The following is a 22,935-nucleotide window of genomic DNA, read 5'->3' on the forward strand; positions in this document are numbered from 1 at the left end:
CAGGTTTCTGGGGGCAAACTTCACCTCACTTGAGTTTTCAGGTCATTGGCCTTGCCCTGTTACTGCAGTGCAGTGTTGGTATGGTAGAATGAAGGATTAGGACCGCACCAGATCCCAGGTACGGGGCTTGCTTTGGTCTCCCCACACCAATCAGGTCCCGTGGCAAAGACCCAGGGCTGGAAATCCGGCTGCACATGTGAGCAGGCATAACGCTCTCCTGTTGCAGATCTCTGGCGTGTGGCTATACATGCCAGGACCTGTCCGTGCAGCTCTTGTCCCAGGTCTGCAGGAGGCACTTACAGGACACAGGTGGGGCGTTGCTATTTGCTGAGGAGTGTGTTTAGATGCAACACTAATGGTGAGCCATCCCAGCTGATGCACCTTCAACAAACTCAGTCCTTGGAGCGAGACTGAACCAGCCAGCAAAGGCTGCTGACAGTCCCCAGCTGGGACCAGAGCCCCTCGGGGGTTTTGCTTAGCCCTGTCTCCCTTCTAGCACGTGCCCTGCAGAGATGGCTCAAGGTCACAACTCTCCCTTCTATGCCTCAGCATGAAAGAAAGAGTTTGAACTAAAGAAAGTACTTTTTTTAAAGAACACAGGGAAAGTACTGATTCACAGGTTGTAACCTTCTACTGGGGTACAGGTGCAGCCTGGACCAGGTTATCAAAACTGGAGAGAGGTGCGTGAAGCTTTATGTGGCCTTGCAGAGCGAGAGACTGTTGCCCCCACAGTTAGCACAGCAGCCCTTTCTGTTTTCACTTTCCTTCCTAACCATAATTTATTTCCTTCTTCGGTAGTTTACAGAACTCTCTCTCCACCTCCTTTCCAGCCACGTGACTGAGCGCTCCCTGCATCAAGTGAAACTTTTCAGTCCCCAGACCTTGATTTCCCTTCCACCTGGCTCCACGGTGAGAAGCTTCATCTCTCAAGCCTGCAGCTGTGCTGGCCATGGGGAGGAGCACACGGCAGTTCATCTTGCTGACCTTCACTTGTGGTGAGTAGCATCCTCCATCGGTTCTATCAGAAAAATGAGAGAGACTGTGCTAGTTTTGTTTCCCTGCAGCCAGGACAGCACCTAACAGACAGAAAACTTTAGTTCTGTTGCTAGCACTAAGGGTGCTTAAGTCTCACTGCTAAGAAAGAGCTGTAACTACATTTGATTGCAGCTGGTATAGACCGAGTCTGATGTTTTCCTGTGTATTTTCCCTTGCACTCTGTGGTGACAGAAGCAGACTTTTTTGGGCTGCTTTTCTTAACTAAAAATAATTTCCAGTGCAGCAGAACTAACTGAAAGTCTTGAGTGAGACAAGCAGAAGAAAAACCAAGGAAGCATTGCCTAAGCCATGCATTTGTCTGCATTGCAAGATGCAGAGCGTGATCAGGAAAGCAAGCGGGGGACTTGGGGGAGGCAGGCTGGGGTTTGTCCCAACGACAAAGCACATCAAAGTCACCGTTCAATCCTCAGTGCTGCTCTGTGAAAATCTGTGGAGCCAGCCTGATTAAGGACATGTCCCAGCACGTTAAGCCATCCCTCAGCACCTGCAGCGGTACAAAATCTGCCAGATGAGGAAGGACAGAGCATGTAATGTGTAATAGCTAAAGGCTGGAGCTCGCTGGCAGGGCGCTGCATTTCTGCAGTGTGTTTTGCCATCGGCAGACTGGGATCACACCAGTAACACAGCCGTCCCCCTCCCAGCACAGTGAGCAGGGAAACAGCCCAGGAACTCGGCCACAAGCAGCCCCTGCTGTGTCTGCCCTGCTTACCCACCCCCACCCCATAGCCAGTGTCCGCTGAAGTAGCCCCAAAATTATATGGGGAAGAAAAGCGAGATCAGACTGAAAGAAATAACACTAATAACTCAGTGGTGAGCAAGTATCTTTTTGACTGGAAAGAACAAGTTTCCTTGGTTCCTTATCCATTTTTGATCATTCCTTTAAATAGTTTTTGTGACGTTTTATTAATGCCACAAAGTCATGTCTTTCAGTGCAGACAGGGAATTAATCATCACTAGAGTTTAAGGGATAAAGGTCTGATGGGTTGGAGGTTTAAGAAACTGCTCCTATGTTGGAAGGAAACTCTGGCAGTACCAAAGCCTCTCAGAAAACCCTGGTGCTTTTTCCAGTTTCTCAAGGACTAAAAGCAGCTGGAGACGGTGAGAGTGTTTTCAGTGACTGTAGGAGCTGGGGCACATTTTTGCATCCACACAAAATCAGTCAGCTGAACACGAGCATTTATTCTGGGCAGCATAAAGCAGAACAAACTTGCTGAGCAACACAAGCATGTGGTTAGGTGAGAAGAGGAAGAAATCCTCAGCAAGGGCTTTTTGAACCCAGCCCGTTGCAGGGTGGCAGGCTAAGAAATGTCACAGACAGATGATGGCACCGAGCACTCCACTTCCCACCGTAATGCCTGGGAGCAGACCAGTGATGTTCCTTTGCTGGCATTGACTGAAACTTGTCACCAAAGCATGAAAATAGGTGCTCCAAGCCCAGACTGGGAACAGTGAATTTCTGAGAGCTGCCTTGATCCTTTTCTGAGAGTTTTGTTGCGGAGCGCTGCATGCATGGGGGCTTGCTAGGCAGAGCACAGCCCTTGGCATTTGCAACGCATGACTTTGAAGCCGAGGTGAGATGAGGGGATTGCAGCTGCTTGCTTGAGGAAGATTTGTGCAGGGAGCATGCATCCCTTGAGCAGAATGTTGGTCATATGAAGTTTTGAGCTAGCTTTATAGACAAAGAAAAAAACCCCAGAGACTAAGAGAGGGGTGCAGAGCTGTGCTGGTTCATTGTTCTGTGGCCCCTTTTTCCAGCAGAGCCATGCAAAGGGCTGGGAGCTGTGTAGGCAGCACCGTTGCTGAGCTGTGCCAGGCTCCCTGCGATGCGGTGGGAGCCATGGTGAAGCCTCCCAGGCCTTAGCTGGTGAGTCAGTCAGGCACCCCAGGGGCCCACCTGCCCCTTCGCACAGCAGAGCTACCGAACTACCCCCGAGAGCCACCCAAGACGAGCCAAGACCATTAGGTGCAACCAGAGAGCAATCCTCACCCATCCCTGAGAGCTCACGGAGCCAAAGGCCTTTAGAGAAGACAGCCCAAGCCAACAGGCTTAGCAGTGTGGCCATGCCCCAAGAGAAGCTCCGAGATGCTTGGGAGAGCCGTGGAGGCTGGAGGAGCAGTCTGGCAGGTCACCCGCTGACCACAAGCCACGGGGCACCCCAAAGACATTTCTGACTTCACCCCTCAGTGACCCTGTCAGGCTGAGTGTTTTTCTAATGATAAATCGTTAAGTTGAAATGACCTTTTGGGGAAAATGAAGTTTAATTTAAAAGCTATTGGTGGCTTTCAAACATCAGTGAAATAACGTTTCTCTCCGTGTCTATAAGATGTTACCTGGCCAGCAATCAAAACCAATCTGTTAAAAAAACCCTAAGAAGTACAGACTATTTACGACTTGTTTGAATTTGAATGCGGGTTATTTTGCAGTCTCATAGGGGAAAATAAAGTGGAAACTGCAACTTCTTCCTTTCTGTTTTTGTTGTGCCAGTACACTTCGATGCAATTACCTATAGCTGGTATGTGGCAACTGCTCTGATTTTCCACTGGCACACAGAGGAGACAAGTCATCTGCTTTTCAGCCCTGCCAGCAGGTGTGGTGAAGTCTAGGGGAAAGTGAGAAAATTAACTGAAGTATCATATTAATTATGGCATTTTTAGGTTCCTTCTGAAAAATTCACAGAAGGGTCTGTGCTGTCCTTTCTGTGGCTTTTCAACTGTGTCAAGTTGCACTTCTTTGGTAACAGCTGCACTGGCAGTCAAGTGTCTTCTGTAAAGCACAGAGGCAAAACCCAGACAGTTTTAGGAATATGGAGTATATACCTATACACCTGCTCTTCTCTAGCATAGCCATTTTTAAAGGAAAATTGTGGTGTAGGTTCAGATCTATATACCTTTTCTCATTTCTTTGGGTTTGATCTTGAATTTGAGACAAAACCCGGAAGGTTTTATTATTCTTATGTAGTGCATATATATACTAAAATGGTGAGATTTTGTGAACACAGCTACTGTTGTAGATGTCTGTTCATGCTGAGTGAAAACAAACAAATAAATGAAAGAAGAGCTTGTGAGATTTCGGCCATTTCCACTCTGAATGTGCCTCTGGCCTTAATCGATCCTAAAACCTGAATCTCAGCAACCTGCCTGCCACAAACCTTTGACATCGATCCGTGAGAAATTCCTTTGGAAGAACCATTGTACAATAAAATTCTTAGACAACATGTTGGGGCATCCTCTGTGGAGCCATACTGCTAGGAACAGGAGGTGTCTTGGACTTTTGGGTCCCTTCTGCCTCCAAACTGGAGAATTCATCTCTGTCTTCCAGTTAATTCAGCTTTTAACTGAAGCTTCATGCACAGGAAGGAGTTCATATATGTCAGTGATTTATGATTTCTTCTCGCTTGACTTCATCTTTACAGAACGTTGTTGGTTACTACAAGCAAAGACTCAGGCAGAAAAGTTGTAACGTTCCTCTATTCTACAGTGTACTTTCCCTACTTCTTCTTTGCTTTGTTATTTACATTTAGGAGCCTTTTCAGTTCTGCAAGGGACGTGTTTCTTAAACGTTATAAGATGGAAGCATAATTTTGGTGCTGTGACTATTTTCAGGTGTGATCCAAAACACCCCTGGATGCTGTACCCTGAGATTTGTTTCTCGTTGCTCAAATCCCATCACTAAGAGGGCTGGTTTTGCCTTGTTTGGAGCATCCCCTTGGGTGCCTCCCAGCAGGAGGAACTTTGGGGTTTAAGCTGGCATGGCTACAACAAAAACATAAATAAGTATCTGGAATTTCCCTGTCTCCCAAACTGGTTTCCCAGACTATTGTGAATCACTGTAAGACCATTACACTGCCTCACTGCCTTCACACACACAAAATGTTCCCTTTCCCCACGCTCTTTGGGAAGTAACCAACCACCCCTTCACCTACTTCATCTTCCTGAGACCCATGAAATCTGTTTCCAGCAAATCTCGCTATACTACTGCCTGGAAGGGAATTCTTGTGCTGCCTGGGGATTGTGTAAGGTCTGCTCACACCCCCGGCATCCTCTGGCCTCTTCAGCAGCGCAGGCAGTGTGTGGGGAGCTGGGAGCCAACGTGTTTCCACTGCAATGGGTATATTCAGAGGTGTGGAGATTGGGGGAGTGGTGAAAAGTTATGGATAATTGCACAGCGTGTCTGCTTTCACTCTCCTATCATGACTGGAGCCAAAGAAAGAATAAAATAATATCACCCATTTGATAACAAAATTGGTGCGGCTATGTTGTGGGTATCAACAGAAATGTTAAATGTAAAGGTTTCTGGACTACTGATTTATTTGGTTCTTTGCAGCATTTTCCTCCTGTTTTGCTGAAGTGGCCCTGGGGGCCGAGCTGTCTCCAGGAACCGTATCCTTCTACCATACGGCTACTTCTGCTCAGCCACTTTCCCTTTATCATCCTTCACCCCATCAAGACAGCACCGTTCATTTTAACAGCACCGGCTCTCCTAAAACAACACCCACAAGCCACAGAACAACTGCACAGCCAACAGACCAGCACCAGGCCACAGCAGCACCAGGCCATCACACGACAGCCCAGGCAGGAGCAGCCACCGTGCGCGTGACCAGCCAGGTATCTCCCATGGTGACATCTACAACATCAGCAGACGACACAACTGCAGCTGGTCAGGCTACAGCCCAGGCAATGGAAACGGTTACACCTGCAGTGGTGAACACAACCATACACCCTACGTCCTCCAGCAGGGAAGCTGGAACAGGTGTGAGCACAGAAATAACAGCAGCAGCCACAAATGCAACCATAAACCATACAACACCAAACACGCAACTGACAGCTACTGCCACGACTACCGCAGCCACCACCATGCAAACTGTAAAGCCTGCCACAGGGTCAGGAAATCAAACAACAGTGCCCAGAACTCCAACAGCCACAGCCACGACCAACACAACAACTGTTTCTCCAGCAACTCAAACAACCATCCCACCTACTACGACGACAGCCAGACCCACTTTAGCACCACAGCCTTCTCCCATCCCCACTGGCACGTACACAGTTTCCAACGGGACCAGGACCTGCATCAAAGCGGCCATGGGTTTGCAGCTGATGGCTCAAAATTCACTGAAGGTGAGGTAAAAGCCCTACAAGGCTGAGCTTTGTAGTGACTGTTTCTTTGCTAGCTGGAATTTATTTTTCTTCTTTCAAAGCAATTTTGAGAAGTTAGCTTGTGTGATAACAGTGAGCGGTTTGCTACCAGTCGAGGGCCTTCTCTGTGCCACTGCATCTCAGCTGCTGTACTTTGGCTTGTATGGTGGCGTCAGTAGGGTGTACGGGCGCTTTCTTATTTCAGTGGTGTATGTGTGGTAGCAATCCTGGGGGGGGATCAGCCTTAAGCGTTATTGGTGTTTCCCAGAATGGGAGACTATTTAAAATCTGAATTGACTTCAGTGAAGGGCTTGACATTGCAAGTTGCAATGAAAGCAAGAAATCACAGACTTGGGATTCAGGGGTGGGTTGTCTTTATGCTGGTGCGTGGAGATTTTAGGATCACAGGAGCTGCCAGGCTGGATCAGAGCAAGGGTCCTGGAGAGCTGGTACCCTCCCCTAGCAGTAATCCACTGAATGATTCAACAACAGGTGTCATAAAACTCGAAATGGTGATGATGTCCCTCAGATTTATGGTTTTGTAGCCTCCATTAATACAATATGTGGGGTTACATCCTCAGGCTCTGGAGTTAATATGCTTCAAGCCATCCCCATTACAAATTCAAATATTCTTTTTTGGCATTTGATTATGTCTAACGTGGGATGAGTAACTAGTATTGGTAAAAGTAATTTTCATCCCTCATCCTGGCAGAAGCCAGGGCGGGAGCATGATTCCCAGCCTCACCAGAGCATGGTGAGGTGTTTATTACAAAAGTAAGGTGTGTTTGAGATGAGACTGGAGGAGCCAGACCACATTCAGGGCTGCAGAGCTCTCGTTTCAGACTACAGCGTGGGTTGCCAGCTGCTGGAGATGAACTGTGCGGGCATAACGAGGAGGCCGGGGTGGTACAAGGAAGCAACACATGTCAAAGCCAATCTAACCCCTGCCTGCCTCTGTCTTGATCTTCCCTCTGCCTTCAGGCATGCATTCCCACTGCTCTCTCTTTTTAAATCAAAAATGATGCTCATCTGACCCTGCTCTGAATCATATCACTTCACCCGAATGAGCAGAAAACTCTTATTTCTGCCAGCTTAATGCACTGGAACGGCTCGGTGGTGTGTCAGACAAGGGCTAGTGCTGGTTTACGAGTGGGGAATGACCCCCTGGCAGACAGCAATTAGGCTGCCACCACCACTGGCCTGGCCATTCAGCCACACAGAGCCCTGAGGGGGTGCAGAGGAGAAGCAGCTATAAATCTCTGCATGTTTCTGATTAAGTTTCCCCCCCGGCTCCTCAGCAGCAGCCCCACAATGTCTCTTCTCTCCACAGAAGCAGATGGAGTACATGGTGGTCAACCCCAATGAGACACAGACATCTGGGAGCTGCGGGACGGTGCAGGCTGAGCTGAGCATAACTTTCAGCGGAGGGTTTATAAACCTCACCTTTGCAAAGGTACTTGTTGCATTTGGAGAGAAGGAGTGTTTGGGATTGGGGAGCTGGAGCTTAGGCTGCCTTTGATCCAGCTTGCGCTGTGGGAGAAGGTGTTTTATCCATCTCTATGCTAGTTTTAAACCTGTATATAAGGCACTGTCACTCCTGTTGTTCCCAAGAGGCTAGATTCACAGCAGCACAGAATAATTCAGGTTGGAAACGACCCTTTGGAGGCCACCTGGTCCAACCCCCTGCTCGGTGCAGTGCTAACTTCAACGTTAAACCAGGTCTTGTCTATTTGAACTTTCAGTTTGGAAAGGCTCATACGTGCAATGAAGGGGAAGTGCAGTGCCTTGCCATCCTTTGTGTTAACAGTGTTAAAGCTGTTCGCTAGCAACACAGTCTAGACACGGCCTCGAGCAACACAGAAGTCACATTTTTACAGAGGTAAAAATCTAGTGGGAGGCATGGCCAGGTCTGGTGTTTGCATTGGAGTGGGAGAGAGGGAACGGCTTTGGGCTGGGGTCCCTGCACAGAACAGGGGGGTGTGCCGGGGGCTCTGACTCGCACTAGCAGGTTGCTGTTAGGAAATGGTGTCTCAGGGACCACCTGAGGGCAGACGAGGTGACTCATTTGATTCCCGTAAATGCCAAGTATCACAGCTGCCCAACTAGAAGCCGGCTGTGGCTGTTCAATCCAAAGGGTGACCTGTGCAATTTTAAGGAGCCACAGTCCATCTGCAGCTGAAGGGGCCTAATTTCTGGGTGGAAATTTCCAAACAAGTGAACTACAGCAACAAAATTGTAGGTAAGTGCCCTTAAAACGCTCCACACCAGAGAGACTTGTAAGTACACAGAGAAACCTGGGTGAGAGAGAGGCCCTGCTCACACAATGGGAGAATGAGCTTTTTTTTTGACATTGTGGCTGTTGGTACCATGTTCCCCACTAGGACCACGTCGTATGTGGGTGAGTCTTTAAGACAAGCTGCCAAGAATGCTGCTGCTGTTGTAACCACAAGAAAAAACTGCTGAGTGCTGCCATCCTCTCGCTCCCTCAGACATTTACACAGTTTACACTTTTTGGGAGGCAGCACGCAGTACTGTTTGTCTGAAAGCTAATAAGGGCTGGGTGATGATGCCGGCAGGGCTAAAGACAGATGTTAATACCGTGTATAAGGTCGTTAATGGGCAGGGAGGAATACAGCATGGGTTGGATCCCATCGGACTCTGACTGAGCGTATTGGGCATGAGGGCTGTGTCCCGGAGCTCCGTTGCAGTTCGGAGCTGCACCTGGCCACCACTGCCTATCTGCCTCCTTCAGTTAGCCAAGCCAAAACGTCAACCTTACAGCCTGGTTTCAAGCTCAAATCAGTGGGAATCAAGAAAAGTACAAATGGTTCATCAGTCATTTCCATAGAAAGTCCAAGAGGCAAATTATACCACACCTGAGTCATTAATGCTTGAGCAGAGAAGAGATTTCAATTAATAATGGTCCTGATCTTAGTTTACAGCAGAAAGTTTTCTAAAAGCTACAGAGGAAAAGTGAGGTAAAAAATCAAGGAGCTGTTTTAAAACGAACGTTCAGTTCAGAACGTGAGTGTTTGCTTTAAACGTGCCCTTCCTGCACAAAGGGAGCGTTTTCTGTGTAACAAGGATCCTTAGAAAAAGTCTGGGGATTCAAGTACCCGTGAAAGCCCCAGCCTGGGCAGCCAAGGAGAGGGCAGCGAGCCTTCAGGGGGCACTTGACCTGTCTTGCCCTGAAGGAGGTGGTTATGGGCACAGCACTGGGCAATCCGCCCTTCGCTTACAGATAACCCTCAAGAGCATAGCAGGACTCGGCTCAGACTTTGAAATTCAGGTTAATAAGAAGTCATTTTGCTGCTGGTTTTTTTATGTGTTTGGCTCCCACAGCCTTTCTAACCACTTTGAACCTGGAGTGGTGGCACTCCCGATTTTCTCCGGTGAAGGAGGAGCTGGGTCAGGCGCTGGTGCTGCGGGAGGCGAGCGGCTGGCTCGGTGCTCAACCCTGCCAGCTGCCTTTGGCCAAGAACTTGAAACAAGGAGGTTTTGTAACCCACCCACAAGTAGGAGCGGGTGTTTTCCCCAAGCAAAGTTATTAACAAACAGAACATAGTGCTGCCACCACCAAAAAAAGGGCAATATTTGACTTCTTTAAGTAGGATTAACGCTGAGAACCTCTTCTCTGGTGTATTTCTTTCTTAAACTTTCCCAAGTCATCCTACTGGCTTTTAAACTGCGTAACGTTAAAACTGGGTACATTCATTTCTGCTGCCATTTATCCACCAGCTGCACTCACCAGTGCCTGTGTGCTCGCAGCTGGAATGACAACGAATGGCAGGGCTGCTACACAGACTTGCACTGTGCTCCACCACCACTTCCAGGGAGAAGCTCCTAGGGCTGGCTCTCCCTGAGTGACAGTCCGGGGCAGGACAGCATTCAGGCTGCACCGGGGTTTTAGGGCACATGCAGACAGGACACTTAGCTGGAAGTTTTGCTCTCTGATGTTGTACCAGGTGCTTTCCATGTCAGCAGTCCATAGACATTCAAAAAAAAGCCAGCCAGAACCAACAGTGTCAGCAGGGGGGAAAAAAAGAGTTATTTCTCCCCTGCACATCCAGGTTGCTGTTTCCTCGTTTGTAGTGATGGCGGTTGGCAAAATAGGAAATGAGTGTGGTACTGGCATGAGGTGAGTTCCCGGCTCTCAGCTTGCTGCTGACCTCTCCCCGTTCAAAACAGTGACGAACGCAGAGGCACTGCTGCTTTCTGCGGTTTGCTCACCCACAGGGCATCTGTGCATAAAGCGCGCTGCAGCACCAAGGGTCCCGAGTGCTTCTGAAGGTGTGGGCTGGGGTCCTGCCAGCAGCCAGGCTGCAGGTCAGCGCGGGTTAATTCAGCGCAGGATTGCTCAAGAGAGTGCTGTGGGCTCTTGCAATGAAAGCAGAACAGGTGATTAAGAATAAAATGGCCTTATCACGTGTCTGTCGATTTGTGCCACGTATACAATTTGCTCAGCTCCCTCTTACTTTTGGTTCCCACAGGATCTGGCCTGAGCAGCGTGTGAAATGGCACCTGTGTGGTCCAGGTTCATGGAACTGAGAAGTACTGGTGATGCAGCCGAGACTGTTGCGTTACCCTGTGTCTTAGCTATTAGATGGAGGATTTGGAAAAGAAAAAGCAATACATCCAAGCAAGTTGGTTCTTGGGTCTTGAAAGCGATGCTTTAAAATGTGTTTCTTTGGGAAATTCTTCATGACCATTTTGCTCTGGTGAACTGTATTGAACTGTATGTTTTTCACAATTACGAGGATGAAAAAAGATGTATCTTCTTTTACAGCAAGCTCCAGTGTACTACGTCAGTAAAATTGAGTCCAGATTACAGTTATCTTCCGAAGGTTAGTGATTTTTACACTGTATTAATTTCATATCATACTGTTCTGGGTGTGGGATAGGCTTTCATACCTTTAAAACAATGGCTTTTGCAAATTATGTGTTTTATCAGGCTTTCAACAAGTCATTCACTTAAAACTTATGGTATGAAAATGGAAGAGAAGGGACCAGGGTGCAGTTGCATCAGAATTGATCAATTTTTCTTTTGTCCTCAGAAACTTCACCTGCCCCACCTCTTTCAGAATAGACATTACTTCAAACCTAAATTTAGGATACAAAACAGTCCTCTAAGTTTTTATCTGCAAACACACAAAAATGCTGTGACGCCAGTTCAGGTGCACATGTCTTTCCAATCTCATTAGCAAACTAAATTAATACAGTATCTGGATCACAGAAATGCAGGGCTGGATCCAGATTTCAAATACACCAACATGGACAGGGATGTCTGACATTTTGGTTGAGCAAAATTAAGAGCTGGACCCAGGCTGAGGTTCTTCAAACCATCCTGAAATCCTAGACCTTGTCTGTGCTTTTCTCAGGGGACTGGATTTTCTTTTTTCCTATATAGCCCTGCTTCTTGCCATTTGAACAAATGCTAAGAGAACATCACTTAAGTCAGAGGGACAAAATCTGAACCATCGCTTCAGATTTTCTGACGTTAATTTTGCACAAATTCTTCCCAATATATCAAGTCTGTGATGGGTTAACGATTATGTTATGTTACTTCTCTGTTACTCATAAGTATTTGGATTGACTTTTGTCCCTAAAGGAGAAAAACAAATCATGGGCTCACGCAGGTGTGTCCTAATACCACTGTGCTTTTTGGAAGCTCAGTGCCTATTTTTTTCCTCACTGATGAGCGCTTTCATTAGCCCAAGCAGAGCCTATTCTGATCTACAGCAATTAAAGTAAAAGAAAAGCTGATCCAGAGGGCAGGCCTCCTAGGGATGTTCTCAGTGTAAATGACCAAGGTTTTCCTGTGCACTGCTAAGTGTAAATTGCAGCAAATGCAAACTAATCAGCTTAATTGTAAGTTTTTAAATCCTCAGATATACTTTGAGTCCTTCGCAGTGCTGCTGGCAGGAGACATTGCTGTCCCTCGCTGTTTGTTACCCCCTCTCTGCCAGACATTGCCATTTCACAGTCCGCCAGCAGTATTTTTGCTGTGAGCAAGCCCGTATCTTCTCTAAGATAAAAATGACTGAATTAACTGTATCAGTGCACACCGGTGTGTTGGTGTACTGTTGTACTGGCGCACTGATTCTGACTGAAGAGGACCAAGAGTATGCTGCGCGCTGTTGTGCCGGCAGGTGCGGTTGAGATCAGTGATGCAGAGCTGGCGATGTGGATGGTTTTGTCTGAAGCTGGTATATCTGCTTTCAAAGGAGGATGTGCATGAAGGATATGCCCAGGTTACAAGATCTTTTCACGCTTTGAACTTGAGCCATATTTTTCATAAAGTACCGTGACACTGAAATATGTTTAAAAACATATTTAATACATAAAGCAATACAGACTAGATATGTCAGATTCCCACGCTAGAGGCGGTATCTTTCTTGTCTGGAAATATGCTGGAGATCTAAGATAGTTGACTGCTCCTGTGAGAATCCTAACCCCTTCCTGCACACTCAGGTTGTTAAAGTAAGATTTGAAAAAGCACCTGAAATTTTAGCCACTTTTTCAGACCCAAGCTCAGCTGAGTTGCCCATTGACAATTATTTAAATTTTTATTTAAATTTAAATAAGAAAAACCACTCATTTGAATGTGGAAGAAATGTAATTGATACTTTGTGGGGAAAGTGTCCATGCTTTGGTTACATCTGGGATTGTTGCTCTGCCAAAGCAATGGGGATCCTCCGTTTGATCTCAGAAAGATGTTGGTTCCAACAGAGTGAGCGTGGATTCTTATTTCTCTCTCTCTTTATGGCCTCCAGGTATGCTTTATTATGCAAGCATACATGAGAAGCTGTTTACAACAAAGCTGGGGAATTCTTTTAAGTGTGCCAGCAAGCAAACCTTCGGCTTGGAGAAGGGCTTCCAGCTGCTCTTTGTTAATATGCAGCTGCAGGCATTCGATATTGTTGGTAACCAGTTTGGAAAAGGTAAGTAGAATGACCCCTTTTCCACCCTTCCGAGATCTACGTGTCAGTGCTGGTAGCCTGGCAGGTACGGTCTGCTAGATCATCACCATACACACGCGGTGACTCTGCTACACCTACAGCACAATCACAGCTCTGTAATGGTCCCCAAGTAACGTGGCCTGCCTGCTGCTGTATTCTCACCCTTTTCTGAGTCATTTCAACACAGTGCTAGTACCTATGGAAGACGGAAAATTATCTTTCCTTCCTGCGTTCAGTACCTTCTGTTTCACCTCCTCATTAAATATGTTCAGCTCTACAGCCACAATATTATCCTTCACCCATTTTCTCCCAGACCAAGTGGAGGTGTGTTCACCACCATTGCATTGCCCAAGGGTCAGTTTAAAGTCACTATTCTTGATATAGTCAGATTTTAGCTATTTTGAAAGGCTCTCAACATTCATGATGTCCCACAGCTGCAGCAGCAAAACTGCCAGCTAATAAAGGATATTTCTGAATGCAGGATGATGCTTCCAGAGCAGCTGTGTCTAGATGTGATGAAATGTGCTTCTGAGGAGAAGCACGGTTGGCATGCTTCCAGTTTCAGAACTAAATGTGATGCTCATCTCTGCAGTTTGTCTTCTTGAGTACAGCCACAAAGAGGCAACCATGTAGCTCACTAAAAGACGGAGAGAGACCAGTACTGACTCCTCTGGTCTCTGGATTGCCCACACTGGCAGAACGTATTGGGGCTCATCACAGCTTCTACCCTGCACCCACATCTGGGGTTCCTTCCACAGGGAAGTGAGGTGTTGTCATCCTTGTTTCTTGTCCAGTGATGTAGCCAGGACCTGGCCAGGCTGTGGGGTCCAGGACTTCTGGGTGCACCAGGAAACCCTTGTGTCCCACAGTATGGACACTCTCATGGTCTGCTGCCCTACTTCCTATGAGATGCATGAAAGATCCTACAAAAAGCAGAGAGGTGGACTAGATAGGACCCTGTGGTTTCTTTCAACTTGTACATCTGTGACTTCTCAGGATGTTTCCATGCAAGAACTCAGGTGGACAGATAGGCTTATCAGCTCTCCAGCCCTTCACATGCACTAATACAACGCTCCCTTCTTCTGACATTTGACTTTCTGCATGCTTACAAAATATTGCCACCTTTTCAGTTTAGATCTGTCATTTGATGCGGTTTGGCTCTGTTTGATGATTCTTCTTTTGTTAAGTCATCATTTTGTCTGCCTTTCTTATTCTCAAAAGAATATAATGGGAAACAACATTTGGGGCTTAAGACATGGACCTTTTATTTTGCATGATTTTCTTTTAAGTTCTTAAAAGCCACACAGAATCCAATCTATGCTTTCATTCTCATGAATAGGTTTTCATGGGATAATACTGAACTGGAACAACTCATGGGATCCCATCTGGTTCCTACATTCCCATTTGAATTTGTACAATGAGTGTGTTCAATTATAGCTTTTAGTATGGCCTCACCTCTAGCAGAGACAGAGCTTAGGAAGACCTCTCCACGACCACCAAGGCCAGGCTAATCTCTGCTAATCAATACCATATACAAAATTAAATTAGTTTTGCTCTTAATCAAATGGCTGAGATAGCAGCTGCCACCTCTGAAGTAATTCCCCAGTGGCCATGAAATAGTTATGAAACTGTTATGTACCTCTGCGGTACATGCATGTTTTGAAAGGCAAAATCCCCAGTGAAGGAATGACTCTACACATATCACCAGTCTCTTCCCCACGGGTGTCCATGGTAGTTTCACTTCTGTTGCTCATGATTTGCTTACATTTAAAAAGAGAAGAAAAAGAAAATGCTAATGATCATTGGTTTCAAGTTCCCAACAATTTTGTACAGACTGCAGAAGGATTACATCAATACCTTGGCCTGTTTGAGTCTGGAAAGCTGTAGAAGTGTCTTCTGAACTACACTTCGGTGTATCAGAAACAATTTCTAGAGTTCACAGCCCAAGGTTTCATCCAGTTCAAACACCTGTGGCTTTTTCCAAATGGCCAATTCAAACATCTTTGGCTTTTGCAATACTCAAATGCAAATATTTTTCAGCTCACTTCCTTAAGAGCAGGTTACATTAACCAGACAAAGCTTTTAAAAGGCAGCATCTACTAGAGGGCTGATGCCTTTGGCTTTGTGCCTTTGCATGACATGAAATCACCATCTGGATCAGATTTTGGGGAGAGCTGTGCGGATGCTCTGGAGCTGTGGCGTGATGTCATGCACTCCACATGCTCCCTGGGCTAGCTGCCAACCTTCAGCATAAAGATTCCCTTGGGGAAAAGCCAAAGCTAAACTACAATCTGTGCCAGCATAGTCATCAGAATGAGGCAATAACACCAGAGGCTTTTGTCTTGGAGCACTGCTGAGATCTGCCTTGGAGCAGTCACAGAGTGAAAGGGCTGGAGGGTGCTGGATCTCCCTCATGATCTGGGTACAAACTGGATTCACTGCTGAGCTGGGATATGCTGTGGAGTTTAGCTGATCAAGCTACCCGACTTAGAAGATAGTTTGCTACTCAGGTCCCACTCAAAGCATCATACTAGAGGTCTTTCTTTCCCTGGAGCCCAAGGAAGGTCCATTCCTGTAGAGCAGATGGAAGATGTAGGTCTGTCTGATCCAGTTCCAGGATAACACATTCGTGATCATTCCCAGACCTTCCCTTCACTCCCAGGGCTACACTTGTATTGTGAATTCGAGACTGATCCTGCCATTGTTACTTGGGTAAAAATTCCGTTTAGGTCAGTGACCCAGATGGTGCAGTCTCTTCGTAGGAAAGCCGTCAATTTACCCCAATCTGTCAGTTCATTTTTACATAATGAGTTTCCATTTAATCAAAGGATGGCTTGAATATTCATTTGGGTAGGGGGTGGCTGAGGAAGTCAGAATTTGCCCCCTCTGTAGCTAAGAGGTATGTTTGGAGTGAATGTATCTTTGGATGGCTCTTAAAAGATATTATTTGTGTCAACACTTTTTCTGATTTCATCATATGTACAATAAAATTACAATGATACTGCTAAAGCAATCCCCTGGGCTAAGTCCAAGGCTTCTGCCTTCCTAATCTCTTGATGTTCTGAGTCAGCCACAATTATCCACAAATAATCTGAATTAAACACAGAGAACAATTAGAATTTGTTTTTTCTTAGGAAAGAGTGCCTTAACTAGGATCGTTGCTGCGCTAATGATGTGCTGGACTATGGGCTTCCTTCTCTGGCTTGATCCTTTTTACTGGGCAGAAGCAATTAGGTGCCACATAGGAGCCGTTTTTGTCCATGCAGGGTGTGTCTTGCTCTTTACTTTTAGACTTGCACTTTGTAGTGTGATGCTCCACATCTGCTACCAGCAAGAAAACCTTCTGCTGCATGTGTGCTGATCTTGATGGCAGAACACTTACTGCGAGCATGAAAGAGCAGAGTCACTCTCCCATAAAGCATGTAGCTATTTCAAAAGGGGCAAGTATTGTTTTCTTGAAACAATGTTCACCACAGATGAAAATATAGTAAGTATAGCTCAGGGAAAAGAAAGAAAAGAAAAAACAAAAGAAAAGAAAAGAAATCAAGGTCTTGAGAACTTCAGGCTTTATATTTGTTAGCTTTTCTGGAATATAGATTTATAGTCGAGGAGTATGGTGTTCTGTTATAACACGTTCTCTGATCTTTTACTTTCAGAAGAAGAATGTATTCCTGATAAAAACAGCAAAGCAGCTCCCATTGCAGTGGGCCTGAGTATCCTGGGATTGTTTGTCATTGTGTTTGCCACTTTCCTGATCTCCAGAAGAAAGCCGCATAGAGGATATGAGCGTATCTGAGGTGCCCTTCTTCCGAATGTGCGCAGCCAGCAGAGAAGTCAGAGGAGTTTTAGCTTCTGTCTGACAATCTCGCTGGCCTGAAGCCACATTTTCAAGTGGGATGACACCATGTGCTTAAAGCTAGTGGAAGTTTCTGGAAGCGATTTCTTTAAGGTGGGAAGGAGAGGACTCACACTGTCTACTTTAAGCTATTCTTAGCATCTAATTTAGATGTAGTCCAGACAACGAAAGTGAGGGGCCCAAGTTCTTTATATTATTGACAAAGGAGGCAATTCAGACCACCTAAGTCAGATGCCTAACAATAGCTTAAAGCGAGCTGTATCACTATCCCCCAGAAAATCCATCAGGTTTGTTAAAGATAGCATTTAGATTTATTGAAATAGATGAGTCCAGTAATGCAACCTTCGTGTGTATAAACCAGAGGTCCGCAGCTACAGACAACCCCGTTAAATCAGAGCTCAGTGAAAGCCTTGCGGGAACACTGTGTGTGCTGAAGTCTCGGAGCAAGTGTAAGTGTGACGTCCCTTCACAAGCAAGTTCTCACCAGCCCTACAACAGGGTTACACTTCCTCAGTTCGTGGCTTTTTCCTGCGAAGCCCTTCACAAGGACACAGTGGTAAATATGTGACTCTTACTCTGGAGGCAGTATTTTTAGAAAATTTTCCAGTTTCCAGTGACTGTGTATGCAAATAAGGGAAGATTACCCAACTGAGGTCATATAGGGTCTGCCTGACCAGTATGTGCCAATGTTATTGCTTGTCATTGCTCGTCTCAGCCTTGCTGCAAAGATGTCTGAACTTCTGGCCAATAGTTCTTGAACTGCAGCCTCCTAAAGCACAGCATGTCAGAACAACCTGATGCTGGTAAGTTTATCCTTAGGTGTTATGCTGCAAACTGCGCGATTCTAGAGCTGACAGGCGGGCAGCTGAGCTGTCTGCGCAGCAGAACTGGGCAGGCAGCTGGAGGCAGTCACTCCATCCATCTGCCACGCCTGGCCAAGCCACCCCGCTCGCCGGTGGGTGCTCCGGGCACAGCATCCCTTTGCCACGTGTGTGCAACCCGACATGGAGAGAGCGAACACGAGGGTCTGAAAGCACAGTGACACGTGGGCTGGTACTAAGGGTGCCAGTGCGATGGATGGGGACTGGCGTGAATGTCCTTGATAAATTCAAGGAATTTAATATTTCATGGTCTTGCTAGAGCTCATGAATCACCCGCTTCCTATTCAGACATGGACCTGTTACAGTGACCGCCACTGAACTCAGTAAATCTGCCCCTCTGCTGAGATGGCAGCACTGTGACCTCTCTTCATCTGGGAAGACACCACGCTCATGGAAATGCCAGGGATTCAGTGGCCACACTTCTGGCAGACCTGCACAAGGTCCATGAGCAAATGCAAGTCCACTGACGCTGTAAGTTCAAGGGTTCTGTGGGAAATAAGGGCTTGCGCAGCCTCGGGCAAACTCTGCCCAGGAGAGAACGCTACCAGTGTGCTTCCAGCTCAGCGGCTGGATTTTCATATGGAAATAATTTGGAGTTGCTTTAAAGCACAGTAATTGAAATACTGTGTAGTCTATTTCCTGCTAAGACAATGATGAAGGCAGGAAAGTAGTAATTGCTTGTGAGATTAGGTTCAGCTAATGTTCCCTGTTGTAACAAGGAAAACCTTGTCACAGAAGATTTACAAAGCTGAACCTATGCGCAAATGTGCACAGACACACACACAGACACACACGCATGCACCATGCAATCTGTTCACTGCAAAAAATTACATCAAAATGATAAGAAATTATATCTAAAAAAATTTACAAAAGAGAAAATAATATCAAATAAGAGCACACTTCCCCCTTAGGAGTTAGGGCAATGGCTTAAATTTTACCTGGAAAAGGACTATGGAGTGGTACCCATTAAACAAAAGAAAGACTGAAGTCATCTGCAAAAGTTCCATGTTGTTAATTTAATCTGGACCTAAACAAAATAGAAATGCTGGGAGCTAATTTAATTTCCATGAATAATAGACCAGATCCTGAGCAATTATTAATCGTGATGGAACCTCAATGGATTTTCACTGGGTAAAACTGATGATAGTATCTTGTGAGGTTAATTTCCCTTAAGTATTTTTAAATAGTTTTGATATTTTACTAGTATGTAACCATTGAGAAATTACTTATTTAAATTAGGAAAGGAAAGAAATCCCTCCGTTCCATGAATTACTAAAAGATGCTGGTCTGTGTCAAGCAGGAAACATGGTCATATGGTTCCATAATGGACATAATACATAGCTGTGGAAGTAATTAACAGTCTCCAGAAATTTTCCCTTTGAGTCTGAATGAACCAATAAATAAGAAAGATAAATACCTTTTTGAAGCACCTTTGCACTTGGAGAAACATAAGACAGAAGTCAGAATGAGCTGCAAGCGACGGAGGCAGCTGAATATGATTATAAGGTAAAGTGGCGCAAGAAACAACACCTAACTCCCAAACCTTTAATACGGATACAGTGATTTGAACTGTATTCAGTTGAATACTCACATTGAAATGTATTTCAATTATTTTTTTTGTAAAAGACCAGCACTGTTAACATCGCTTAGTGAACTTTACCTAGCTTATTTTCACCTCCCTACCTTTCCCCACAGTGAGTGGACAAGCAGCCCACTGAGCTCAGTGGCATTGATCACGCCTTTGGCTTAATAAAATCCCTCTAAGTTCTCAGGGTTAGTTAATACTATTAATCTGTTGTTTAGAAAGCAGATTTGTATACTTGATTAAAGCAATCACCTTTTAAAAAACAAAAGAATTGATGAGATGTCCAGTGGGAAAGGTAAATGTGTAAAGAGCTTCCCTTCAAAAATGAGCCTATATATGCAATAGTGATGTTACTGTCCCCAACAGTTACATGTGGACATTTTAACAAGAAGGACCTAAAAAGCTCAGGACCGCACATGATCTGAGCCTAAGCTGTTCTGACTGGTGATCAATAGTCACCTTTCCCATTCAAAACTATGTCCTATTTCATGTGTTCTTTGGATTGTTGGGTTTTATGATCTATATAGTACAGTTACTTCTACTAATACGATACCAAGCATTTTCTTGTGATGTTCTGTACTGAAAAATCTCTATGTTTGATTCATCCTCATTGATATCAATGTTTGATATCAACATGAGGAGAGAAAACTGTTCTTTATGACTGATAATTCTGTGTTTAATCCTCTGACACCCTCTGGCATTTTTACTGATGATGCAAGGTTAATGTCTTTTTCCCCACACATTTTTCTTTCTACAGTGAAGCAAACTTGTTATTGAACAATGTTTGGATTCAGGTTTACCTGATTTGTTCTTACGCTTTCTATTGCTATTATGTTCGCTATTTTTATGAGGCTGCATACTGCCCGTTCTAGATAAATAAAACCCTGGGCTTGCTCTAGACAGCACGAGTGAAGTGCACATGGTATAAACCGATGAAACAATTGGATGCTCCCATGAAACGTTGCCAAAATGCAGCAAAATTAATCCAATGGAGTTAGTGCTTTACATTCATAGAGGATCCATTGGAGAATTCCTTTCTGCATGAGGAGATCCCAGCCCCTAAGTGCAACCTTTCTCTTCCCTGCAGCCCAGCCTGCGTGCCATCACCTCCTTCCCTTCCCTGACCACAAACCACACCAACAGCCTGCAAGCGGGGCTGCGTGCCAGCGTGCCAGCACAGCAGGGAGGGCTGCCTCTCTGAATTTAGTGCTGAATTAGAATTAGATGGCCCAGCTGCTCCCTGAGTTGTCATGTGCAGCTTTTAAAGCTGATGCCTGTATTTTCTGCCAGAATTTAGGTAGATATTTGGCTGACACTTTGCTATCTAAGGGAGCTGCTTGAAGGTCCTCCTCCCAGTGGGGAGGCTCTACAGGTGTAGTTGGTCATGGTCTTGCCAGAGTTTCTCTTTTAAGTATCTTGTCTGAGGAAACATTTTGAGCAAAAACTCCTTAAAAGAGCACCATACAAAGGAGAAGCTCTTATGGTAAACTAGTCATACACTAGCTGGGCCATAATAGTTGTAAAATAGGGCAGCAGTGCACAGCTTCTTTGCTTCCTGTCAATATGGATGTAAATTAAAACTGTATTTTCTAAGGCTGGCAGATTGCTTCCCTTCCAGGGCTGCTCTTTGCCATAGTCAGACCTTTGTTCAGTAACTTGCTCACTGCTTGGGACAAGGGTTTACCAGCCAACCTGCCCTAAAAATCTGCATGCCAAAACCCTTCATATGGTCAGCATGAGCACGTATACCCAGAGAGCCGAGAGAAGGGTGCAGTCTGCTGTGGGAGGGGACGTGGCTGCAGCTGGGTCCCAGAGTGACCAGCAATGTGTGAGACCAGCAGCCCTGTCAGCCGGGGAACAAAAACCCAGCTACACGAAGCAGATAAGCAGGTGCTTCTTCATTGCAGCGCTGGGTGCTAGGTGGCATCTCCACAAATCAAGCACACTCTGTGCTGATTTCACTGTTACATTTATACACAAAAATTACAAGGTACTACGCTCCCAGTTACAATGATTGGTTAGTGATTTGCATATAATTATAATATGTGTCATTCTCGTCTGTTACTACACTTGTGCAGAGGAAGGGTCTTCACCGGGGCAAGGGTGGTCTTGACCTATAGGTGTGCTTTTTAGTGTTATAATGAAGGTAGTTCACTTCAGAACACCTTAGAAGTAAGTTTTGTTGCCGAGTGTCCAATATATATCCTATATACAGTAGAACCTAGGTGCTCTGGTTATGGTCTGGAGAGTAAGGACTAAGGCTAGCATGATGCAGAGAATAGGGACTTCAAGTAACAGCCTCTGATAACAAGCAGCACAGCAACCCATACATCATTGGTCAGTAAGTGCTAACACAATGCTAACGTAGAGGCTAACTTCTTAAAATCAAGATATTCCTATAGCTAACTGTTTCACAAACAAACACAAAATATAGAAGGATTCAGTAACACTTAAGACAATCTGCAACAGCCCCAGCTCACTTTTTCCCCCAGCTGTGGATTCAGATGGGTTGCATCCCTGAAGAAAATACTGATCGTGATGTCATGATGCATCCCATCAGGGAAGCTATGCTTAACTTGCTTGTAAGCCTGTGCTGGTCGGGATGCGGTGGGGCCACTCACAGTGACCAGGAGGTGAGCACAGCCCCGCAGCTCCCCAGTGCCCTGCCGTAGCTCTCGGCCCAGACCACTCACTGTGGTCTCTTGCACACCCAAGGCAGGTATGAGGGCATCCCATGAGCATGGCGATGTCAGACAAATTGCCAAGAAGTTGATAAAGCAAGATTTAATTTCTGCCAGTCCCTTTAGCTCTCTGATGGAAAAGCCCAAATTAATAAACAGCTGTTAATTGTGTTTGAAAGAGGAAGAGAGATGTAGTTCAGCATCCTGAGTGGATGAAGATGGTTTGGTTGATCACTTCTAGCTTGCTATAATACATGGTTGATAAAAAATAATTTGCTATGAAAGTAAGATATGCTCTTTATTTTTCTATTATTGGTGTTTCTATAATAAAGGTTGTATTTAGTCATGATAGCGTGCGTTACTATGCAATTACTTTACCTCTCAAGTGCTGTTTCACCTAAACTGTTTAAAATACAAGTACAATCTAACAAACAGGCAGAGTCCTATAGGCTCTGAGCACACACCACAGGTTCAGATACACTTATATCCTAACATAACTTTAGTGATTATTTCTTCTGTGGCTTAGGCAGCTTGTCTGACATGTCTATCTGTGTTTCATCAGCATTACACACATACAAAAAGGGTATTGAAAATAGTATGTGGTTTTCTGTTAATCTCCCCACAATTTCCAAAGTATCTGAATTCACTGTGTTTCTTTACATGACTAAATCTATAAACACAGACCATAACTCACAGCAGATGTGATGGATGCTTGTTACTTCATGTTTAAACTTTAACAGATAATAATCTTAGGAATTATGATAAGAGTCTTTCGAGGAGAATG

The 22,935-nt window shown here is 45.4% G+C and overlaps 1 protein-coding gene across 2 annotated transcripts; it reads left to right on the forward strand.

The window, feature by feature from the left end:
- The first annotated feature begins 815 nt into the window (after nucleotides 1-815).
- On the forward strand, nucleotides 816-22,500 carry LAMP3 (lysosomal associated membrane protein 3). 2 transcript variants are annotated; one of them, XM_055817208.1, is made up of 6 exons: nucleotides 816-995; nucleotides 5,381-6,171; nucleotides 7,523-7,642; nucleotides 10,976-11,033; nucleotides 12,963-13,130; nucleotides 16,805-22,500. In XM_055817208.1, the coding sequence occupies exons 1-6, from the start codon at nucleotides 950-952 to the stop codon at nucleotides 16,942-16,944; spliced, it is 1,323 nt and encodes a 440-aa protein (XP_055673183.1). In that variant the 5' UTR covers nucleotides 816-949; the 3' UTR covers nucleotides 16,945-22,500. The 2 variants fall into 2 exon arrangements, with proteins under 2 accessions (XP_055673183.1, XP_055673182.1); XM_055817207.1 differs by having other exon boundaries at nucleotides 818-995; nucleotides 7,520-7,642.
- The last annotated feature ends 435 nt before the right edge of the window (nucleotides 22,501-22,935 follow it).

This window comes from Falco peregrinus, chromosome 12, assembly GCF_023634155.1.
Source record: "Falco peregrinus isolate bFalPer1 chromosome 12, bFalPer1.pri, whole genome shotgun sequence".
Taxonomy (NCBI): domain Eukaryota; kingdom Metazoa; phylum Chordata; class Aves; order Falconiformes; family Falconidae; genus Falco; species Falco peregrinus.